Source organism: Talpa europaea, assembly GCF_964194135.1.
Source record: "Talpa europaea genome assembly, chromosome: 5".
Taxonomy (NCBI): Eukaryota; Metazoa; Chordata; class Mammalia; order Eulipotyphla; family Talpidae; genus Talpa; species Talpa europaea.
The window spans coordinates 22,312,815-22,331,997 of NC_140071.1; the positions used below are offsets into that span (position 1 = coordinate 22,312,815).

Sequence of the window (19,183 nt, forward strand, 5' to 3'; positions counted from 1 at the left end):
TGGGATGCAATATAAATGTCGATTAAGAAAATACACGAGGAGGAAAGCCCGGAGTCTGCAGGGCAGGAGCCTCCTGGCGTCCAGGGCGCCTCAGGGCTGTCAAGCCCACCGGGGGGACAGCGGGTTCCTCCGGCAGGTCCCCGACACCCCGCTTGAAGCAGAGAAATGGCAGCGGCGCGGACATTAGGGGAGCGCTGGGCGCCTGGGAGATCTCGGGGACCCGGGTCAGGCGCCCCCGGCTTTCCTCGGGCCCCGCGTGCCTGCCGCGCCTGCAGGCCCGCCTCATGTGGAACCTGGATCTTCGACTTCAGGCTCAGACGGTCCCTGCCTCTGGCCTCCCGCCTCAGGCCGCAGCTTCGGGGGGTCCATTCCGAACCCCTCTAGCCCGGATAGTCGCACCTCAGTCGCGCCCGCCCCGGCCCTGCCCCTCCCCGCGGAAGTTTGCAGTTAAGGGAGGCCCCGCCCCTCGCTTCCTCCTTGGCTGGCACCATAGAGATGCACGGCGGGCTAGAGCGGCTCCAGCGCGCCCGCCAGCCGAGGGGCTTTCGGGATACTGGCCCCACGCTGAGCCGGCAGGAACCGATGCTTAAGCGCTCTTTGATGGAGCGGGTCGGTATCCGGAGCTCTCCCCACCCTGTTCCTAAAAAGGAGACCTTTGGGAGGATGGGGTGAGCAGGGAAAAGTGCTGATTTCTTTCTGTCAAACCTGAGGATTCGTTCTCGCTCGGCCGGAGCGGGACCACAGACGCAGCTGCCGACAGACCACGCGCAGCCCCGGGGCGGCCGGGCGCTGGGGGGCGGGCGTGGCTCCCCCAATGTCGGGCGCCCCGGCCTGCGGCCCGGACGCGTCTTCGTGGGTCCCTAAGGTGTAGATATTTCCCACTTCTGCAGTAGATTCTCCGGTATTTCTCGAGACCAGGGGCCGTGCGAGCTTGCAGACCCGACGCTCCTCCGCAGCTCTTGACTGCCCCCTTGGGGATTTCTTGATAATTGTGCTCCCCGCTTTGCGGGCGGACGTTGGGGGGCTGCGCTTTCTGTGGACAGCAGTGATGAATATTGGCTGGGACTTTTAATGAGTACTAAATGCGCGATCAAAAAAGCGACTGCATAAGGGGTAGCTTGACCTAATTGGACTGAGAAGTTGCAGTTTACTGGGTCTGTGGCCTGGTTGGGTCTTACTTCCCTGCCTCGGAGTGGTGGGTGCTCACTGAGCACCTAGAAAAATATCTGTTGTGCACTGACCCAAAAAAGGAGGCTCAAAAAGGTGCATTCTTCCTCCTTTTTCCCTGTAGCTTCTCATCAAAACAAGTGTCAGTGGAAAGCAAGGACAGCAGTGAGACTATATTATATAGTTGAAAGAGACCATAGAAGATTTGTAATTTTGTAATTCTTAGGCCTTTCACAAAACCTTGAAGTGCATTGTAGTTTCTCAATTGTGTAATTCCTCATTGCTGGTCACCTTCTTAGCCAATGGAGAAGACTCATGTGAGGAAGAAAATTATACGTAATTTGCCTAGCTTAAATGCTAATTAAAAATTACTCGTCACTGAATACATTAGCCAGAATATTGGGTACGTTTAGTCATATTAAAGATGATTTTTTTTTTTTGAATGCAGTAACAAGTAGGCATTCTTTTTATAATGCATGTTTTGTTAGTCTAGGCTTGGTAGAGCTAGTGAGGGGCAACTTTTCCTGCAATCAAAACAGGACCTATTATAGATTTTTTTTAAAAAAAGAATTATTTGTGCATACAAGAGCTGGGGTGTAGGCCAGGGGTGGGGGTGGGGGTGAGAGGATTCACCAAAGACAGAGTGGGGAGAAGAACAGGCGGAATGACTGAAATACACTGCTGAGGGGAGCAGCAGGTGACACAGGAGAGGTCTGCCGGGCAGTGTGGGTCAGCTCCCTGGCCCTGGATGGAACTTGTGCTGCAGTGGCTGCAGATAGATTCATAGTGCTGAGACGTAACCCCTTGCACCACCAGGGAGGCCTTATTACAGATTTTCCCTCGGCAGTCAGTCTGCTGCACCTGGTTGGAAGCAGTATTCCCTGTGTTAAATTTTTAATCCAATTCTCATCTCGTAGTTGTACTGCAAGGTACTTGAACTAGAGAGACTAAATAGCAAATGACAGCATACATTTCTGCATATTAAAAGAAAAGCAGGGCCTCCCCGGTGGCACAGCGGTTGAGCGCTGGGTTGTGAGGCTGCCCGCAGCCTCTTCAGTGCTGGTTCGATTCCCGGCTGCTCCCCGGCCACTGGAGGAGGGTCCCACATGGCGCGCAGAGCTCTCCTGCCACCCGCTGCTCCCCTCAGCAGTGTACTTCGGTCCTTCTGCCTGTTCTGCTTCCCACTCTGGCTCTGGTGAATTCTCTCACCCTCCCGCGCTTCCGATTGTATCCAGTGCTTGTATAAATAAATAAATAGAAAATATATATTAAAAAAATAAAAAGAAAAGCACTTGAAGCTTAATAGTGGTTTACAAGATAGTAACAACTATAATTTTATAAATTTTTATCATAAATTTGAAATAAACTTCAAAAACTTTAAATAGTTCTTTATTAATAAAGTTTATTACAAATATACATCACAAAATATACAAGTTAGGTAAAATACCACCCAAGTTAAATTATTTCTTTGATAATATTTGTACAGAGAAGTATTAGAACTTCCTAGCTTGCTAGTAATTTCATACCAGTCACTTGAAACATCATCCTTAAGGTTTAGTAATAATTGTAATAATTCCACTTTTCACTTTTTAGATTTTGATAGAAGACAGTCAATATCTTGAAGGATTTCAGAGGTTTTTTTCAATGCCACTGACACACACTTTGCATTAACTTCTAGCAAAATTTCTGAAGGTTTTGGTTTACCGTGATCAGAAGACTCTTCATTTTTCTTGTCAGAAGTCTGGTTTAGGATACCACTGTCCTCCAATAATACTAAGTAACTTCGTTAAGGAGCTTTTCCCTATTTTTCATTACATAAAGAATTTTTTATTCATAAAAACTGGCATCATTCTTAAAATATTTCTCTATTGGGAGAAAGATCTTCCACTGAGAGGAAGTTCTGAATTGGGGCTTGTGAAATTATAAAGTCTATCCTCATAGATGAAGAAATTAGTTTGAGGGCCTCCCCGGTGGCGCAGTGGTTGGGCGCTGGGTTGTGAAGCTGCCCGCAGCCTCTGCAGCGCTGGGAGAGGGTCCCACATGGCGCGCAGACCTCTCCTGCCTCCCACTGCTCCCCTCAGCAGTGTATTTCGTTGGTCTGCCTGTTCTGCTCCCTGCTCTGGCTCTGGTGAATTCTCTCACCCTCCCATGCATCTGGCCTGTATCCCGGTTCTTATATAAATAAATAAATCTTTAAAAAAAAAAAATTCAGGGGCCTCCCCTGGTGGTGCAGCGGTTGAGCACTGGGTTGCGAGGCTGCCCGCAGCCTCTGCAGTGCCAGTTTGATCCCCAGCCACCGGTGAGGGTCCCACCAAAAAAAAAAAAAAAAATTCAGGAGCAAAACAATTTTTGATATTAAAATGGGCAGAGAAAATATTTTCCAGATACACAAATGCCAATAGGTAGTGAAAAGGTGCTCAATATCACTAATCATCAACTACCAATCAAAATCACAACAAGATTTCACCTCATACCTGTTAAAAGGGATATCATGAAAAAGAAGAGAGAACAAGTATTAGTGAAGATGCAGGGGGAAAAAGAACCATTGTATGCTTTGGTGGAAATGTAAATTGGGCCAACCACTATGGAAAGCAGTATGGAAGTTCTCAAAACATTAAAAAAAATAGCTACCATGTGATTCCGTGCTCCCACTTTTGGATACATATCCAAAGGAAATGAAAAGTCTCTAGATGTCTGCATTCCCATGTTCACTGCAGCTTATTCACAATAACCAAGATATGGAAACAACTTAAGTGTCCATTAGTGGATGAATGCATAAAGATGTGCTGTGCATATACAACAGAGTAAGAAAAAGAAGGAAATCCTGACATTTGCAACAACACATATAAGCCCTAAAGCCATTATGCTAAGTGAAATAAGCCAGACAGAAAGACAAATACTACAGGATGTCACAATTTTTGAAAAAATAATTCAGACATAGAGAATTGAATGGCGGTTGTCTGGAGCTGGAGGATTGGGAAAATAGTGAGAGGTTGGTAAAAGGTATAAATTTTTGGCTATAAGATATTCGAATAAGGACTGAGGATGGAATGTATGACATAACTATAGTTGATAACGTGTTGTATGGTTGAGGTTTTCTGGGAGGATGGAACTCAAGAGGGTTCTCATCAGAAAAAAAGACACAAAGGGTAGATACGGGTATGAGCTAATTACTTTTGGAGTGTATGTATGTGTGGGATCACCATGATGTACACTTTAAATATCTTACAATTTTGCTTATCAATTATATCACCTTAAAGCTGAAATTAAAAAAAAAACAAAACAACAAAGATAGAGTAAAGTTAGGGGTGGCTTGGTAGGGGAGGGGGGAAAAAAAAGAAATAATCTTTTGGGTAGAAAAAGGAATGTATGTAATATTTTACCTAGAAAGAATGATGTACGGCACATATAAAAGTCCAGTAGATATTTGTTAAAAAAAGGAAGATCAAAAAAAGAAAAAGAAAAAAGTGACATACAGGTCTGAGTTATAATTTAGAATATAATTCGTTAAGTACAAAGGTCTCCAGGTGACACCTTAATCTAAACACCCAGTTCACTGTCCTTTGCGGATTTAAATCCAGTAAAAAGTATAAATGTTAAAGTGATGCACCTTTTTATTTTTATTTTTTTAAGATTTATTTATTTATACAAGAACCGGGGTACAGGCCAGATGTGTGGGAGGGTGAGAGGATTCACCAGACACAGAGCGGGGAACAGAATGGGCAGACTGACAAATACACTGCTGAGGGGAGCAGCAGGTGAGACAGGAGAGGTCTGCTGAGCCATGTGGGCCCCTCGCCGGCGGGCCTGGATAAAACCGGCGCTGCAGAGGCTGCGAACAGCTTCACAGCGCTGCGCTCAACCGCCTGGGCCACCAGGGGAGGCCCAAAGTAATGCACCTTTTACAGACAAGATACATTTTAAATTATAATCTTAAATAATATCCAATACAGACTCCCATATGTAAGTAGGGATTAATATAAAGTACAGTTATGAATTAAAAAAGGAAAGGAAGTAATGATGCAGGACAATACATTCTTTTTAAAGGATACAGTTAAACTTCTTTATCTTTTCAAGTTCAGAAGCTACAGACCTATGGAGATGGAAAAAAGATTATCCTAGTTATCTGATTCTTTCATAGCCATAATATTTCAAATAAGCATATTTGATTTTTTTATGAAGATCAGAATTTTAGAAAAATCTGAAAGAATTCTCTTTATATGGGCTTTATTTAGCAACAAATCAACTTGACTTAACTGATCCATACTGAGTGCTTTTAATAAGTAAGGCAAATGAATGTATGTTCCATTTCAAGTACTTTTGAATCAGCAAGTATTGATGTTTGAAGGCAAAGAACCTGATTGCTACAGCTTCTTAGCACTACCTTGGTACACTCTACCTACCTCCTTAAAGTTTACTGAAACTTTAAAAACCTACTAAAACTCCATTACTTCTCAAAAAAAAATAATGATTTTCTATTAAATTCCTTCTGGAATAGTCCACATACTTATTTCATCATTTTCTTAAGCACCGCATACTGAACTTTCCTCATATTTGAAGGATAATATGAACATTACCATGTTCCACAGAATAAAAATTGGGGCATCTGATAGGGTAGGAGGCTCCAGCTGAACCTCTTTATGTGTAATTTCTTTCTCCTTTTCTTCATCAGGTTAAAATAAAATACAAGCAGAGGTACACAGAAAATAGTGTAACTCTACCAGGTGTCTGCAAAATTAGTGAGGGCATAAATGTCTAAAACATCTCTTAATTCAAGTCACTAGAAAAGTTGTCTTCACAGTTCATAAAAGGGTATGTGACTTGTATGATTTACCAGTTTAATTACAATGATCCACATGCACCTTTGTCCATCCATTGTTTGATGGACCGGAATGAAAGAGACACTTCATTACTTTAAGAATCTGTGGATATGACTTACTCCAAAGCCAAGATACATCTTTTTAGATATAAGCAATACTAGAAACTACCTTTAATGCTGTCACTTATCAGCTGAAACAAATTATGGACTATCTTCTCTACTAGCTTTTGACTAGTATTCCTATTTAAAAGCTAAATTAGTAAGTGAATAGAAGGCAATTTGGGGAAATAATACCAAAATACAGCATAGGTAGCTGTTTGTGGTGCACTCTCTACCTACTCTCTTTGGTACGAAAACAAGTCGCACTGGAGATGTCTTAGACTCCACAATGGAAATGGAGCGAATGCATGGCAGGGTCTGCCTCCTGCCATCCCTTCAATCTCTTGGTCTCTCTGCTGCACCTTGCTGCTTCCACCCACAGCTGCTGTCACCAATCTGCACTTCTCTTGCACCCTCATTTTTTAGAGTATCTTGACAGTTACCCTCCTCTAAGCTTTCAAACTAAAAGGCTAGCATTTTATAAACTTTGCAACATGAAGTGACTGATTTTGCAGCTAAGTACAATTTTCCTTCTTATCAATGATGTTTTTTGCTAACTACTTGCAACTTTTCTACTCTAAACAGGCTGCAGTTGAAAAATGAGGGGTACGAAAGGTGAACATGTAATATAACTGAGATATTCAAATAACAACTACTGATTCGATTTGTGCTTCTTTCTCTAAGTAAGTTAAGAAAAGGTGGTTAAGAATCAGCCTTAATGTTTAATGTTTATATTTGTTCACAACACTATTCTAAGATATCTTACAGCTTACTTTAAACCATTCTAAATTGTTCTTGGTATCTATCTTTTCCACTCTATATTCAGATTATACTCTCAGTGATACTGCCCTTCCTAATGACCTTTCTTCTTGCGTTGTTTTTTTTTTTTTTTCCATTTAGGAACTTGTAGCTCAAGTCTGAACTCCTCTATTGGTTACAAGAGGCATTCCTATCAGACTTCACATTGTGCCCTAACAGATAGTGAATGCATCATAAAAGCTAGCTTCTCACTATCTCCACAGGCCAAAATATCCTTTTTTATTTCTGCCCTTGTTTCCCTCCTAATTTGTCTTAATTTCCCTAAGTATTTTTTTGAAGTTCAGTTCTAGTCTCCTGTACACAGAAAGATACATAGGAAATGCTAAAATATTTGCTTTATTTATTTGCCAATTAATTTTGGGAAGGTAATTAATAGGATAAAAGTCAACTTTTTCTGAGTGTATTATGGTAGTCAACATTTTATTTCCTTTAATATTTCTAAAATTAAAAAACACTTTTTTCCATAAAGTTTTCAGAATGAATTTATCACATTAAAAAGTCATCCATTTTGATGTAAATTTTTCAGTGCAGCTTTCTGAACTTCAGATGAAATTTAATATGATGAAATGTATTAATTTAGATATCTGACTAAAGATAAATTCTTTTTAAGCTTAAGCTATCAAAAGCTAAAAGAAAGTGCTCTTAGGGAAAAATCTTTTGAGTTTACCATCTAACATTTTACTGCTTGAATATTAGTTGGTCTTCTATCAGAATAAATTAAAAAAAATAAAAACATATATGTACCAGTTTTCTTCAAGAACAGGAGATGAAGGATGTGTGGGCATCTCTCCCTGTCTAGTCTGGGTCAGTTTTCTGCACCAGGACATTACTGTTGTCACATATCTAGATTGAAGACATTAAAAGGAAAATTTGAAAGACGAACTTGTGTAATAGTAATAAAAGGGTTCAAAAAGAATGGAAAAAATCATTAAGGCAATTTGGGTTAAAAGGATAAAGAAATAAATTCTAAAGTGAGTTATTTACTGGACAATTTTCTAAATCATTTTATTGGTAACAGAAAAGGCAAGTTTTTCTCATTCATTAAGAATAAAATATTACTCATTCATGATTAATAAAGATGAGATTTAAAAGTGAGAACAAAGATAATGTCTGTATTTCAGTCCAAGTTCAAATTCAATTCTCCTTGTAGTTTTTCAGAGTAAAATGAGTTTCATTAAATTTTGTCATGAAAATGCCTTTATACATAAGACTGAGAAAACTTACTTTCTAAAATTGAAACCAGAAAACAGCTACTATGCATATACCTCCATGCCCGGCCCCTTCCCCACATCTACATATAAGTAACTCACGGAAGAGACAGAACAAGCACCCAGTTTAATAATCTGAAGTGATCTGCTGAAACAAATACTAATGTCTGTAAAGACACAATATTTTTGATGGAAATTATTCTAACTAGAAATGAATGTTGGAACACTGAGACCAAAATGCAATAAATCGCAACAGAAAAATCAAGAGGTTAAAAAAGCAATTCTTGTGTGAACATCCTCAAGTCTAGTCACTAAAATGTCAAGAACATCACAAGTACGATTATAACAAAATGCATAAACCAAAAGAGACAGAACATCTTTATATAAAGCTGATAAGAATCTTCTCCATTTTCAGAATAACCAACAAATTTATTTTTTCCTCAATTTATAGAAGTATATAAAAGTTTATCTGTCATTGCAAACCTTAATTCAAATTGGTTAGGGGATTAATTAGTTAACTGGTTAACACAGCTGGACACAGGCTAACTTCAATAGCAAGCCCATTAGATCAATAATACAATCATTTTGAAAAAATCACTTGAATACAAATGGAAATTAAAGGTGACCTGGGATGTTTAGTTATGCAAAACACCAATGTAACTGTATACTTTGAAACACTGAAATTCATATTATCCACGTGAAAAAATGAAGAAATTATGTAATTAACATGAAAGTAATTTTATAAATTGCATTTTAGTACCTTTCATATGGTCCAGTGTGCTCAATTTGAATTAACTGATCTTGTCCATCAGGAAAAGTTAATTTACACCAGCCTAAATTGAGGCCTCGATTTACCTTAAGAAATAAGGAGAATTAAGTTTTATCAATCTAAAACTGGAAAAAAAACAAAAACCCACTATTATCTCCTTAATTTAAAAAAGCTAAAATTTACTTCAACTAATTTAAGTTTTATTTCATATGGGATATGGGTATTATTTAATCACCACTTTTACAGATCTATTACCCAAAGAACAAAAATCTTAGTCCCTCCCTCTGTAATAAACTTTTAAAGAAATGACTATCTGCCAAATCTTTCTGATTTTTACCAGGAAATCCAACGAGATCAATCAAGTCTCTTCAAAGATTTTATATTCAGAAAACTAACTGAGGTTGAACAAAAAAAATTAAGTACCACACTGATTTTCCAGAGATAAAAAAGATAGATTTCTATGTGAAGTATATTCACCTGTTCCCTTTCAATAAAAGAGCCCAAATTCCAATTCAGGGTGAGAGTAATGCCATCTAAAAAGACAGCATGTACCATATCATCAGAGTATGCAAGAAATCTTCCCACGCTGGGTATGAATGATTCTTTCAAAAGCACAGGCACTATATTGCTGTCATTTATCCCAGGTGCCTAGAAAGAAGTTATAAAAATAGTTGGAAATTGTGATTCATTAATAAGATTTAAATGATTAATGAACAATGACACAACTTCAGTTTCTAATTTAGAAGTTGAATGTAGAGATCTTAAGTATGTTTTAACTTTTCCAGAACTGAATATTCATAGTAGTCTGTCACAAGCAGATTAAGTTTTGATATCTTTGGAAATTTACTGTTTTGTTCCGAGGTGTACACAGAACATAAAAAAACAAATTTGGAACTATAGCAACATACAGGTTTATAACTAAATTAGTATAGATACAGACACTTCCTCCAAGTCAGCATTAAAGAATTTACTTTATAGTTATTGTAGTATCATGGTATAATGACTGTTTTTTACATACTTCAGATCCAATCAATTCTGCCTCCTTCACCCATTAAGAAAAAAGAAGCAAAAAAACCTATATATAATAAAAGCATAACACAAAACCTATTTTAAAAGTCAGGCTTTCAAAAAGTGGTTTATCTATTCATTAAGTGAATCTTTTCACTCATTGCATTTAATGAAATAAAGTGAATCATTTTATTCACTTCATTAAGTGAATCTTTTTCTGAATAAACCAATAATAACAATGTTACAAAGAATTTCACATAACTTAAATCAAAGTAATTTGATCTTGGAAGCAATAAAAAAAATCTTAAAAAATCTTGCTTTTACTGACCATGCATCTGGGGTATCTAGAGAGGGGGAGGGGAGGAAAGCAGGGGTGAGGAGGCTTGGGGGAGAGCACAATGGACTATGGAGGCTGATATAGTTGCTTTGGCGGTGGAAAAACTATGGTGACCACACCTGTGGGAAGAAATTCTATATTGTGGGGGCAAAAAAAACAAGGATATAAACTAATGCCATTAATAAAAAAAGTTTTAATAAATTTAAAAAACTTATAATTTAAAAAAAGGAAAAACTTGTATCAATTGAAAAAAAAATACCAAAATGGTTTTTATTAAAACTATTTTATTGTAGCAAGAAAGTTAAGGAAAATAGCCATAAAAATATAAAAAAATCTTGCTTTTGAAATAACTTTAAGATACCATTTTCCAGCAGCATATATGATAGTTATGGCTTAAAGAGAGCCTCATCTTGGCGCAATGTTGAAGAATTCTGTAAAGATAAAAAACACTACTTACACATTTGCAAATAATAGCATTTTTCAATTATAGCACACCATTCTCAACCCCATGTGTCATTGAAGGCAAGTAACTCACTTCCACTAAAATATGTCTGGATCTGTTTTCTTCCAGAAATCCTCAAGTCATTTGTGCTGCTTTATCTAGTTAAGGTTATTCCTCTAATTTTTAGCAATAAAATGACTCCAAATAGAATTTTCAGGTGCTCTTTTTAAACAGCCGATAGATTCATAGCACCTGAAAAGTCGGGCCTAGCATGAGAGTGGTGGGGATGTGAACCAAGTGTCCCTAGAAAATCACAAATTCTGCTCCTTCAAATCTACTTTGGAAGCTGTTGAGACCTAAGTTTATAAAAATAAATCATTTAATTCAACAATCTACTTTTATTCTTTGGGTGCGACAGATTAATTTGGGAGAATCAAAAAAAAAAAAGGCGCAAAACTACACTTCATCTTCAGTATTGATTCTCAGAAATCTTTATTACTCTAGGATCATAAAACAGTAGGAAAATTTAGGGGTATTATCCAATCCTCAATTCCAAGAGAAAATAGTAACACCACACTTAAACAGAAAAGGCACTTCTTTCCCACAAGTACTTGTTCACTATGTATAGATATTCCTCCATATTTAACTTTAATATGTCAAGGACAGAAGTACTTTCATAATGATATAGTGGTTACTTTACTCCATAAGTGATGAAGCCAGAAAAGTTGACAGATTTTTATCAAAGACCTATTTCCACTGTACCTACCAATCCTTAATCTCATTAGGACACGCCAGAAAATGTACCAAGGTTCTCAGACATGTAACACTTGATTCAGCTGAATATGAGGAACTTACTTGGTTGCATGTTTAATTAGAGAACACACCGAGAAGAGACTTCCTGGTCTATCTGGAGGAAGGTTATTTACTGAATAAGTTTTCTCTTGTTTCTGAAAATAAGTTCAGAATGAAAAATCTCATCAGTAATGAATTTTGGCCATGATTATATATTTAGCTCTTTTTCTCTTGAAATATGTATTTACACAATAATAAAGCAAGCCAGTTATTTTAACTTAAAGTCCGCAAGAGGCATATTTTTAAAGGTATTTTATGATGCCTTTCCAATTTTCCAATCCACTCAAAAGTTATATCCTAATAGCCTTGACCTCACTGCCTAATTTAAATCTTGTCTATACTTAAATGAGCATGGATTTACATAAATATTTTATCTCCAAAATAACTTCAAAAGATAAGAACTATTATTCCCATTTTTTTTAGATGAGGAAACTGAGTCTTGGGAGTCATGGGGTGTAAGAGATCTGATCTGATCCACAAGACAGTACAGCCAGATCTGGATTCAAATTTGCTATATAAGTCTCTAGCAAAACATCCATCTTATTACATTAGATAATCTGGTAATACTAAATCTGATATATTAAATTTGTCATGTTGTATTCCACTGTTTTCAAGAAGAGAGCAATCTTGTTCGATTTTCTAGTTGTATTAAAAGATTTAGGATTTGAGGTATTTAAAGTATGCACTAGCTCTGGAGTTGTCACATAAATCATGTGAATATGTTAATGTGAAGTAGTCACAAGATGTCTGTATACACTAATAATTTGGTAGCAAAATGTTTTTTGCAACATACAAATATTAATTCAAAGAAGTATATTGATTCAAAGTAATATTGCTGGTTTCAGTGATTCCTGCAGACAAATTCTATGACAAAAATTTTAGCTTCTTCTGATTTAAACACAAATTGCTCAGGATAACTGTATACAGGATGAGAATATAGTAAAATAAAAGGTGATTAATAATTGCTGTTCCAATGTTTGCAATATGATTATATTAATTCTCCAGACTGAGGAGTAGAAGTAGCAAGCAATATTATATAAACATCAAATTTTCCATACATACTCGGAATTATTTAGAAACTGCTATATTCCAAGAATCTTCTTGAGCTGAAGCCTCACTGTCAGCTTACCTCTTCTGATCCTCCTTGAGTGGAACAATACGTAAAATAGTTTCCCAAATAAGTTCCTTCTGATTTGAAAATAGATCCATCTCCAGGAAGAATCTCTATTGAATTCACATTTTTATGAGTAAGTCTAAGGAAGAGTCAATCATTAAAAACATTTTTTTAAATTGTTTAAAACATACATGAAGGTGACATTTTTTAAAAGTAAAGATGTATAGTGTTTTGTCTATCCATTAAAATAGGCAACTTCATACTCTGTACCCCAATCAGCTAAATTAATTTTTTGTTTGCCCGCAAAAGATAAACAGAACACACAGAAGTGGTTCCTGTATCTATGTCAACAACTAAACTCAGCTTCTGGAAGTCAGGTATCATCCGGGTATTCCCAATGCCAATCACAGTGGCTAGCACATAACTGTCACCAGGGCAATGCCCAAAGCATAAGAGTTAAGTACAAACCACAGAACCTGAAAATAGGATTATTCCTCAATAATGAAACTAATAGAATCATTGCCTAACAGATGAGATTAACCAGGTATAAAGGGAGTCATCCCCAAGACAAGATAATTGACTGAGCTGGAACAGCCAAGTAGAACCAAGATATTGGTTATGTAACATAAAAAAACTTAAGCCAAGTCAATTGCATTGTAACATATGAAAAATGGGGTTAGAAAGGATCTTTATACAGCAAAAGGAAAGCCCAAACAACAAAAAATGGTTACAGTGTTCTTTCAGCATTATTTACAAAAGTGAAACTCTGAATCTGTCAAACACTACATGCCAGTCACTAGTAAGGGGCTCCATGGTGCACTCGGGGTAATTCAGTGGAATAGTGCAGACACAGAGTCACTCCAGCAATATTTGTTGCATGAATGAAGGCCAAAGTCTCCCTTAAGCTATTTAACCTCTTCTCTAATCCCATGCTCAACAGGCAACCTTCTGAGACAACTACATCCCCCGATCCTTGGAAAGGGTGTTCTAAATACCTCATGAGTATTGCATTCACCAACAAAACAAATCCTTCACTGGCTTTGGAGTTGTCACATAAATCTTGCGAACATGGTTAATGTGAAGTAGTCACAAGATGCCTGTATGCACTGAAAAAATTAAGCTTGAGACCTACAAAACCCAGGACCAAACAGAGGAGAACACAGGTCCAGGTAAAACTGTGACCTCCAATGGGAGTCTGTCTGAAAACCCATCCCATCCCCACTGTGACATCGCTAAATAGCCCTAACACAAGTGCCTTACCTATATGTAACACCCTTGTACCAAACCACTTTCACTAGTTCAGGGTAGGAATATTCTTCTTCATCAGACTGTCTCTGTGAAAGTGAGTCACAAAAATCCCACCTGTGAAGGATAAGAAAAGCTACTGATTCAGGTTGCTCAACATATTTACCCTTAGAAGTCAACAAAATAGTATTACTATGACAAAATATATTTCTTACTCAACTCAATAGATCATGAAAAGTAAAAATTAATATGAAAGTGCATTAATAAAATTTTATTTTTTATTATTTTTTTTATAGAAGCATGTTTTTATTTATTTATTTATTATATTTGTTTGTTTGTTTTGTTTATACATGCACTGGGTACAGTCAGAAGCGCGGGAGGGTGAGAGAATTCACCAGAGCCAGAGTGGGGAGCAGAGCAGGCAGAAGGACTGAAGTACACTGCTGAGGGGAGCAGTGGGTGGCAAGAGAGGTCTCCGCACCATGTGGGATCCTCCTCCGGTGGCCGGGGAGCAGCCGGGGATCGAACCGGTGCCGCAGAGGCCGCAGGCAGCTTCGCAACCCAGCGCTCAACCGCTGCGCCACCGGGGAGGCCCACATTAATAAAATTTTAAACTAGTCTCATTTTTTCAAAATTTTTTCCAATATTTTCAATAATCCTATTGATTCTCAGCACAAATGCCTAAGTTCACATCTTTACTAACCTTTTAAAACTTAGGATTCAAACAAATAGCTACTGAAATATCTTTGGTGGGCCAAGTACTGTGCTTTATTAGATATAAACACTATAACACCCCAAAAAGCAGACATGGTTCCTGCCCTCAATGGGGTCCCTATCTAGGAGGGATATTAGTAAGCATTGAATATAAAGAAAGAATTATTAGGTGCTATGGGCTTTATAAAAACATAATCCTGTCCAGGAACTTCAGGATAACCAACCTAAGGAAGAAAGGTTCATACTGAGACCTAGAAATGAGCATAAATTAGCTGAGTTGAGAGAGATAAAGGGAGTGTCCCTGGCAGAGAGAACAGGTACAGAGGTGAATGAAAGCTTGAGCAAGCATTCAAGTTTAGCAAGAGTGGAGAAAGCAAGGGAAAGTAGAGAAGAAATAGTAAGAGGGTAGAGGATTACAGACACAGATTACAGATAATGGAAGGCCTGTTATATCATATTTGAGGAGAGATTTCAATCTAAAGTCAGTGAAAGTTTACTGAAGAATTGTTCATTCTGAAGCATGAATCTCTTTATAACACTGGAATTTCTAATTTTTTTTTTTTGAGCCCACATACAGGAATTTCTAATTTTAACTGGATAATCATGACAAGCCTAAAAATCATTCCCATATTATGTTTTAAATAATATGTACTCAGACTACATGGGATCAAATCCCAATTCTACAAGTACTAGAAGTGTGACTCTGCCCGGTTATTTGTATCTCAAGTTCCTCTACAAAATGGGGATGATAATAGCTCACTTACCTCATGGGGTTCTTACTGGATCAAGCCAGTAAGTACAACTGTGCCTAGCACATAGTAAGCGTTTTCTGTTACCTATTATCATTAACACCACACTCCTTTCACAAGGTTCATGTTACAAATCTATAACTTTTAGGTTATTCATCTCTTAGTGGAGGTAAAATTATAATACCTAGACATCTAGAAGTCACTGTAATATATTTACCCCTTTTCAACATGGACATACTCACAGTGAACCCATGACAGGAGCGGCTTCTAACTAGGTTCATAAACTTGCCAGATCCGAGCTCCAGCAGCCATGGTGACAGGCTCTACTGAGTGGCTGATGCATCTCTGCACTCACGCCCAGAAGCTGGCCATCACTTACCACACTTTAATAATCTTTTCAGTGCGCTTGACCTTCACTAGACTCTAAACTCCAAGTATACAGGGATGTCTTAGTCATCTCTATAGTCTCCGTGTTTAATACAGTATCTAGTATATAGCCAGCCTTCCATAAACATGCAATGCATGGACACAAAAGTTAGAACCAAAAGCAACACGTTTTGTTAAGGAAATCATTTGTATCAGTTATCAGAGAAAGTTTTGGATCTATAGAATGAACTGTCCTCCTGATACGGATCAGATGATTTAGAAAGAAATATTATCCTTCTAAAAAGACTGGTTCTAACAAAAGCTTAATTACAAAGAAGTCATCCTTGCATTACCTGTGCAGATGTGGGGCCGGACAGCTGAGTAACAGGGCCCTGGGAAGAACAGAAATTGCTTTTTCTCTTTCCTCTGAAACATCAGAAGTTAAAATTCTACCTTGGGTGTTATCTGCATCGATTCTTGACAAATTGCTGATTTTACGATGAAAACGAAGTGCTAACGACAAAGGGTATTTCCATTGCTCTGGACAGGAGGCCACAGACCAGTGCTGCTTTACCCACGTGTATACACAGGTGGGTTTCATACGAGGTGAAGGCAGCTCCTCCCTCCCTTCGGTTCCATTTACACGATTCTCAAAACGTTCTTTGGAGTTCACAATCTGACCATAAAGCTCGTTTTCTTTATTCTCTGTTTTCTGTCCTGATAAATGGCCACATTTGTAGATTTTACCTGCTTTTTCAACTAGTTTGTCCTTTTTGGCTTGATTATTTTTTTTGGACAATATATTGGATGAGTCAGGCTTCTGGCTTACTTTACACAAAAAATGTACTGTAAATTCATGCTGGGATTTGGGCAAGCAAAGGTAAGCGTGACCATCTAAAGATGACACTGTCACAGTGCCCCCCTCCATAGAGATCATGCCTTCATCAGCATCAGGACTGGGCCACGTCACATCTGAGATGTCAATGAAGATACGCTGGAAAAAAAAAAAAAGCCCATTTTCCACACACTTGATTATTTATGTAGTAAGAAAGCTTCTTCAAATTGTTTTTTGTGTGTGTATGTGTTTTACTACCCAGAGAGAATGGAAAATGGAGATACAAGGGTCAGTCAATATATAGTTTTCACAGAAAATATATGTTAAGAATATCTCTTAGAAAAAGACAACAAAACCACAAATACACACAAGTACACTGACAAAAAAAAAGAAGAAAATGAAAAAAAAAAATCCTGATTATATTTAGTGTTAAATGTATTTTGATTTAAAATGCACAATACAGGGGCCTCCCTAGTGACACAGGGGTTAAAGTCTCAGCACTATCAAGCTATTGCCAGTCACTGTGACATGAGTTCAATACTCAGTCAGGGAGTTGACCCACATGGCACAGAAGACCTCTTCTACCTCTCCAGTTGTTCCCTTCAGCAGTGGATTTCAGTAGATCTGCCTGTTCTGCCCCCCACTGTCTCTGGTGTATCCTCTTAGCCCTGGTACCTCTGGCTCACACCCCAGTTCTTATATGCATATATAAATACAAAATAAATCTTAAAAAAAAGAGAAAATTTCTTCAGACAATTAGGGAACTCTCTGAGGGGCTGAAATCTAGTCAGTATACCTTTCTGATATATCAGCAGGTACCCATGACACATTGGTGTTATTAAATATTTTTAATATTCCCAGTTCTTAGCACATAGTACACCCTCAAAAAATGAGAAGTTAATAATTCTAAAAGTTCAAAATGGAATATAAGTAAAAGATTAAATTTGTATACTCATAAATTACACATCTCTGCTACACATTAACAAATAACTACACATAGACTACTAAATATGGTCATATAAATTCTTAATTTTGACACCACTTAATCAAAAAGTCACCATCTGAAAAGTTCTGAATATAGCCGTCAGTTACAAAGAAAAAGGCTGGGAGAGGAACTATGTAGCCTTTCTGTTTCTATCAATATACAAAATATCAAAACACCTTTGTCTGATGAAATACATGGGTCTATATTTTCTATAGTATTGTCTCTGTCCAAGTGTTATGAAGGAAAAAAGACCAAATACTAAACTACCTGTTTCTAGTTACTTCTCAAATATTACTTACAAAAATGAGGTTTAAGAAATTACCTTTTTCCTTTCAGAAGGTGTGATGCTTTCAGATAAAAAAGGATAAGTAGCAGAAGAATTTCGAAAATCTAAAGCTCGCTGTAAATGTTCCTATGAAAAGAAATTAAAAAATGCCAACTCAAAAAAGTGATTGACAGCAACCTGAAATATGAATATTAGTTAATTTTCATATTCTTGCCAATCCAACAATATCTTGGTGTTAAAAAAAGCAGTTTTGCGTTATTTTTACTTACTCTGTAAGTGCTAATAACAAAGTGTGTCCTCTGACGAATTCTTTCCGGTTGTTCTAAAGGATGTGCCGAAACAGGAGGTGCCTTTTCAAATAAAAATTCAGAGCCACAGGGTGAAATCTGCAACCTGGAACCATCAATATATTGTACTTGCACTGAATCATCTTCATAAAGTATCATTCGCACTTCAGCTGCCATTATTGTGAATGTGGAGAGAGTCCCTCCAGGTGAAGACTGAAGGAAATAGGATATACAGTACCATAAATAAAAGTTCTATCGGAATTAAAGGATGTAGTTTCTAAGAATATTAGCAAAACATATTGCCAATGCATTTACTTTTGTTGGAGGAAAATAATTGCCTTACTATATGCACTTAATCTGAAATTAACATCCTTACCAGAATGCTTGATTAATTCCAGAACTTATTCTAGGGTGGGAACACAACCCAGAGGGAGAAAACAGCCCACCAAGTTATAAGCACCTTTATAACCCGAGGGCTTAAATTCTCAGTTTGATTTCTAAAAGTGATATGCTCGGTATCTCATTTCAAATAAAAAGGAGATCTATCACTCTCTGCCTATAGCCTACCATTTGCACTTAGAATAAAATTCAAATTCCTAACCATGACATACAAAGGTCACATAATCTGACCGCAGCTACCTCTCCAAATTTCATCTCCTGACTCTGTCCTTGTTGAGGATATTTTAACTACACCAGCACTGTGTGTGCATGCGTGTATGTGTTTTAAATAAGCGGTTTCCAGCTCTGAAGCTTTGCACTAATCTTTCAGCATGTCCCTTCCATGTCCTTTGGCTGGGTCTCTGTCATCAGTAAGATTTCAGCATTAACAGCATTTCCTCAGAGGTCTGACTTGACTAGCTTATAGTTGTTCTCAGTCATCTCCCGATCATTTTTATCCATTTTCATGTTTTTCATCAGAGCATCTATTGCTATCAAAACTGATTCACTTGTCTTTTTCCACCAGGATATAAAATCAATCAGAGCAGACCCCATCTATGTCTTATTCACAATGTATTGCTGGCAACTAAAACAGTTAGCAAATAAGAAGGGTGTAAACATCAGTAAATATTTATTTACTGATA

At 37.6% G+C, this 19,183-nt stretch overlaps 1 protein-coding gene across 1 annotated transcript; it reads right to left on the reverse strand.

The window, feature by feature from the left end:
• Window positions 1-2,749: 2,749 nt before the first annotated feature.
• Window positions 2,750-18,278, reverse strand: LOC311170992 (uncharacterized protein C5orf34 homolog; the record flags this gene model as incomplete). Its single annotated transcript, XM_084233528.1, has 12 exons — window positions 2,750-2,940; window positions 5,220-5,260; window positions 7,649-7,747; window positions 8,873-8,967; window positions 9,359-9,529; window positions 10,588-10,657; window positions 11,524-11,615; window positions 12,650-12,773; window positions 13,895-13,996; window positions 16,062-16,702; window positions 17,851-17,940; window positions 18,084-18,278. 12 exons carry the CDS (start codon window positions 18,276-18,278, stop codon window positions 2,750-2,752), a joined length of 1,911 nt encoding a protein of 636 aa, XP_084089654.1.
• Window positions 18,279-19,183: the final 905 nt, after the last annotated feature.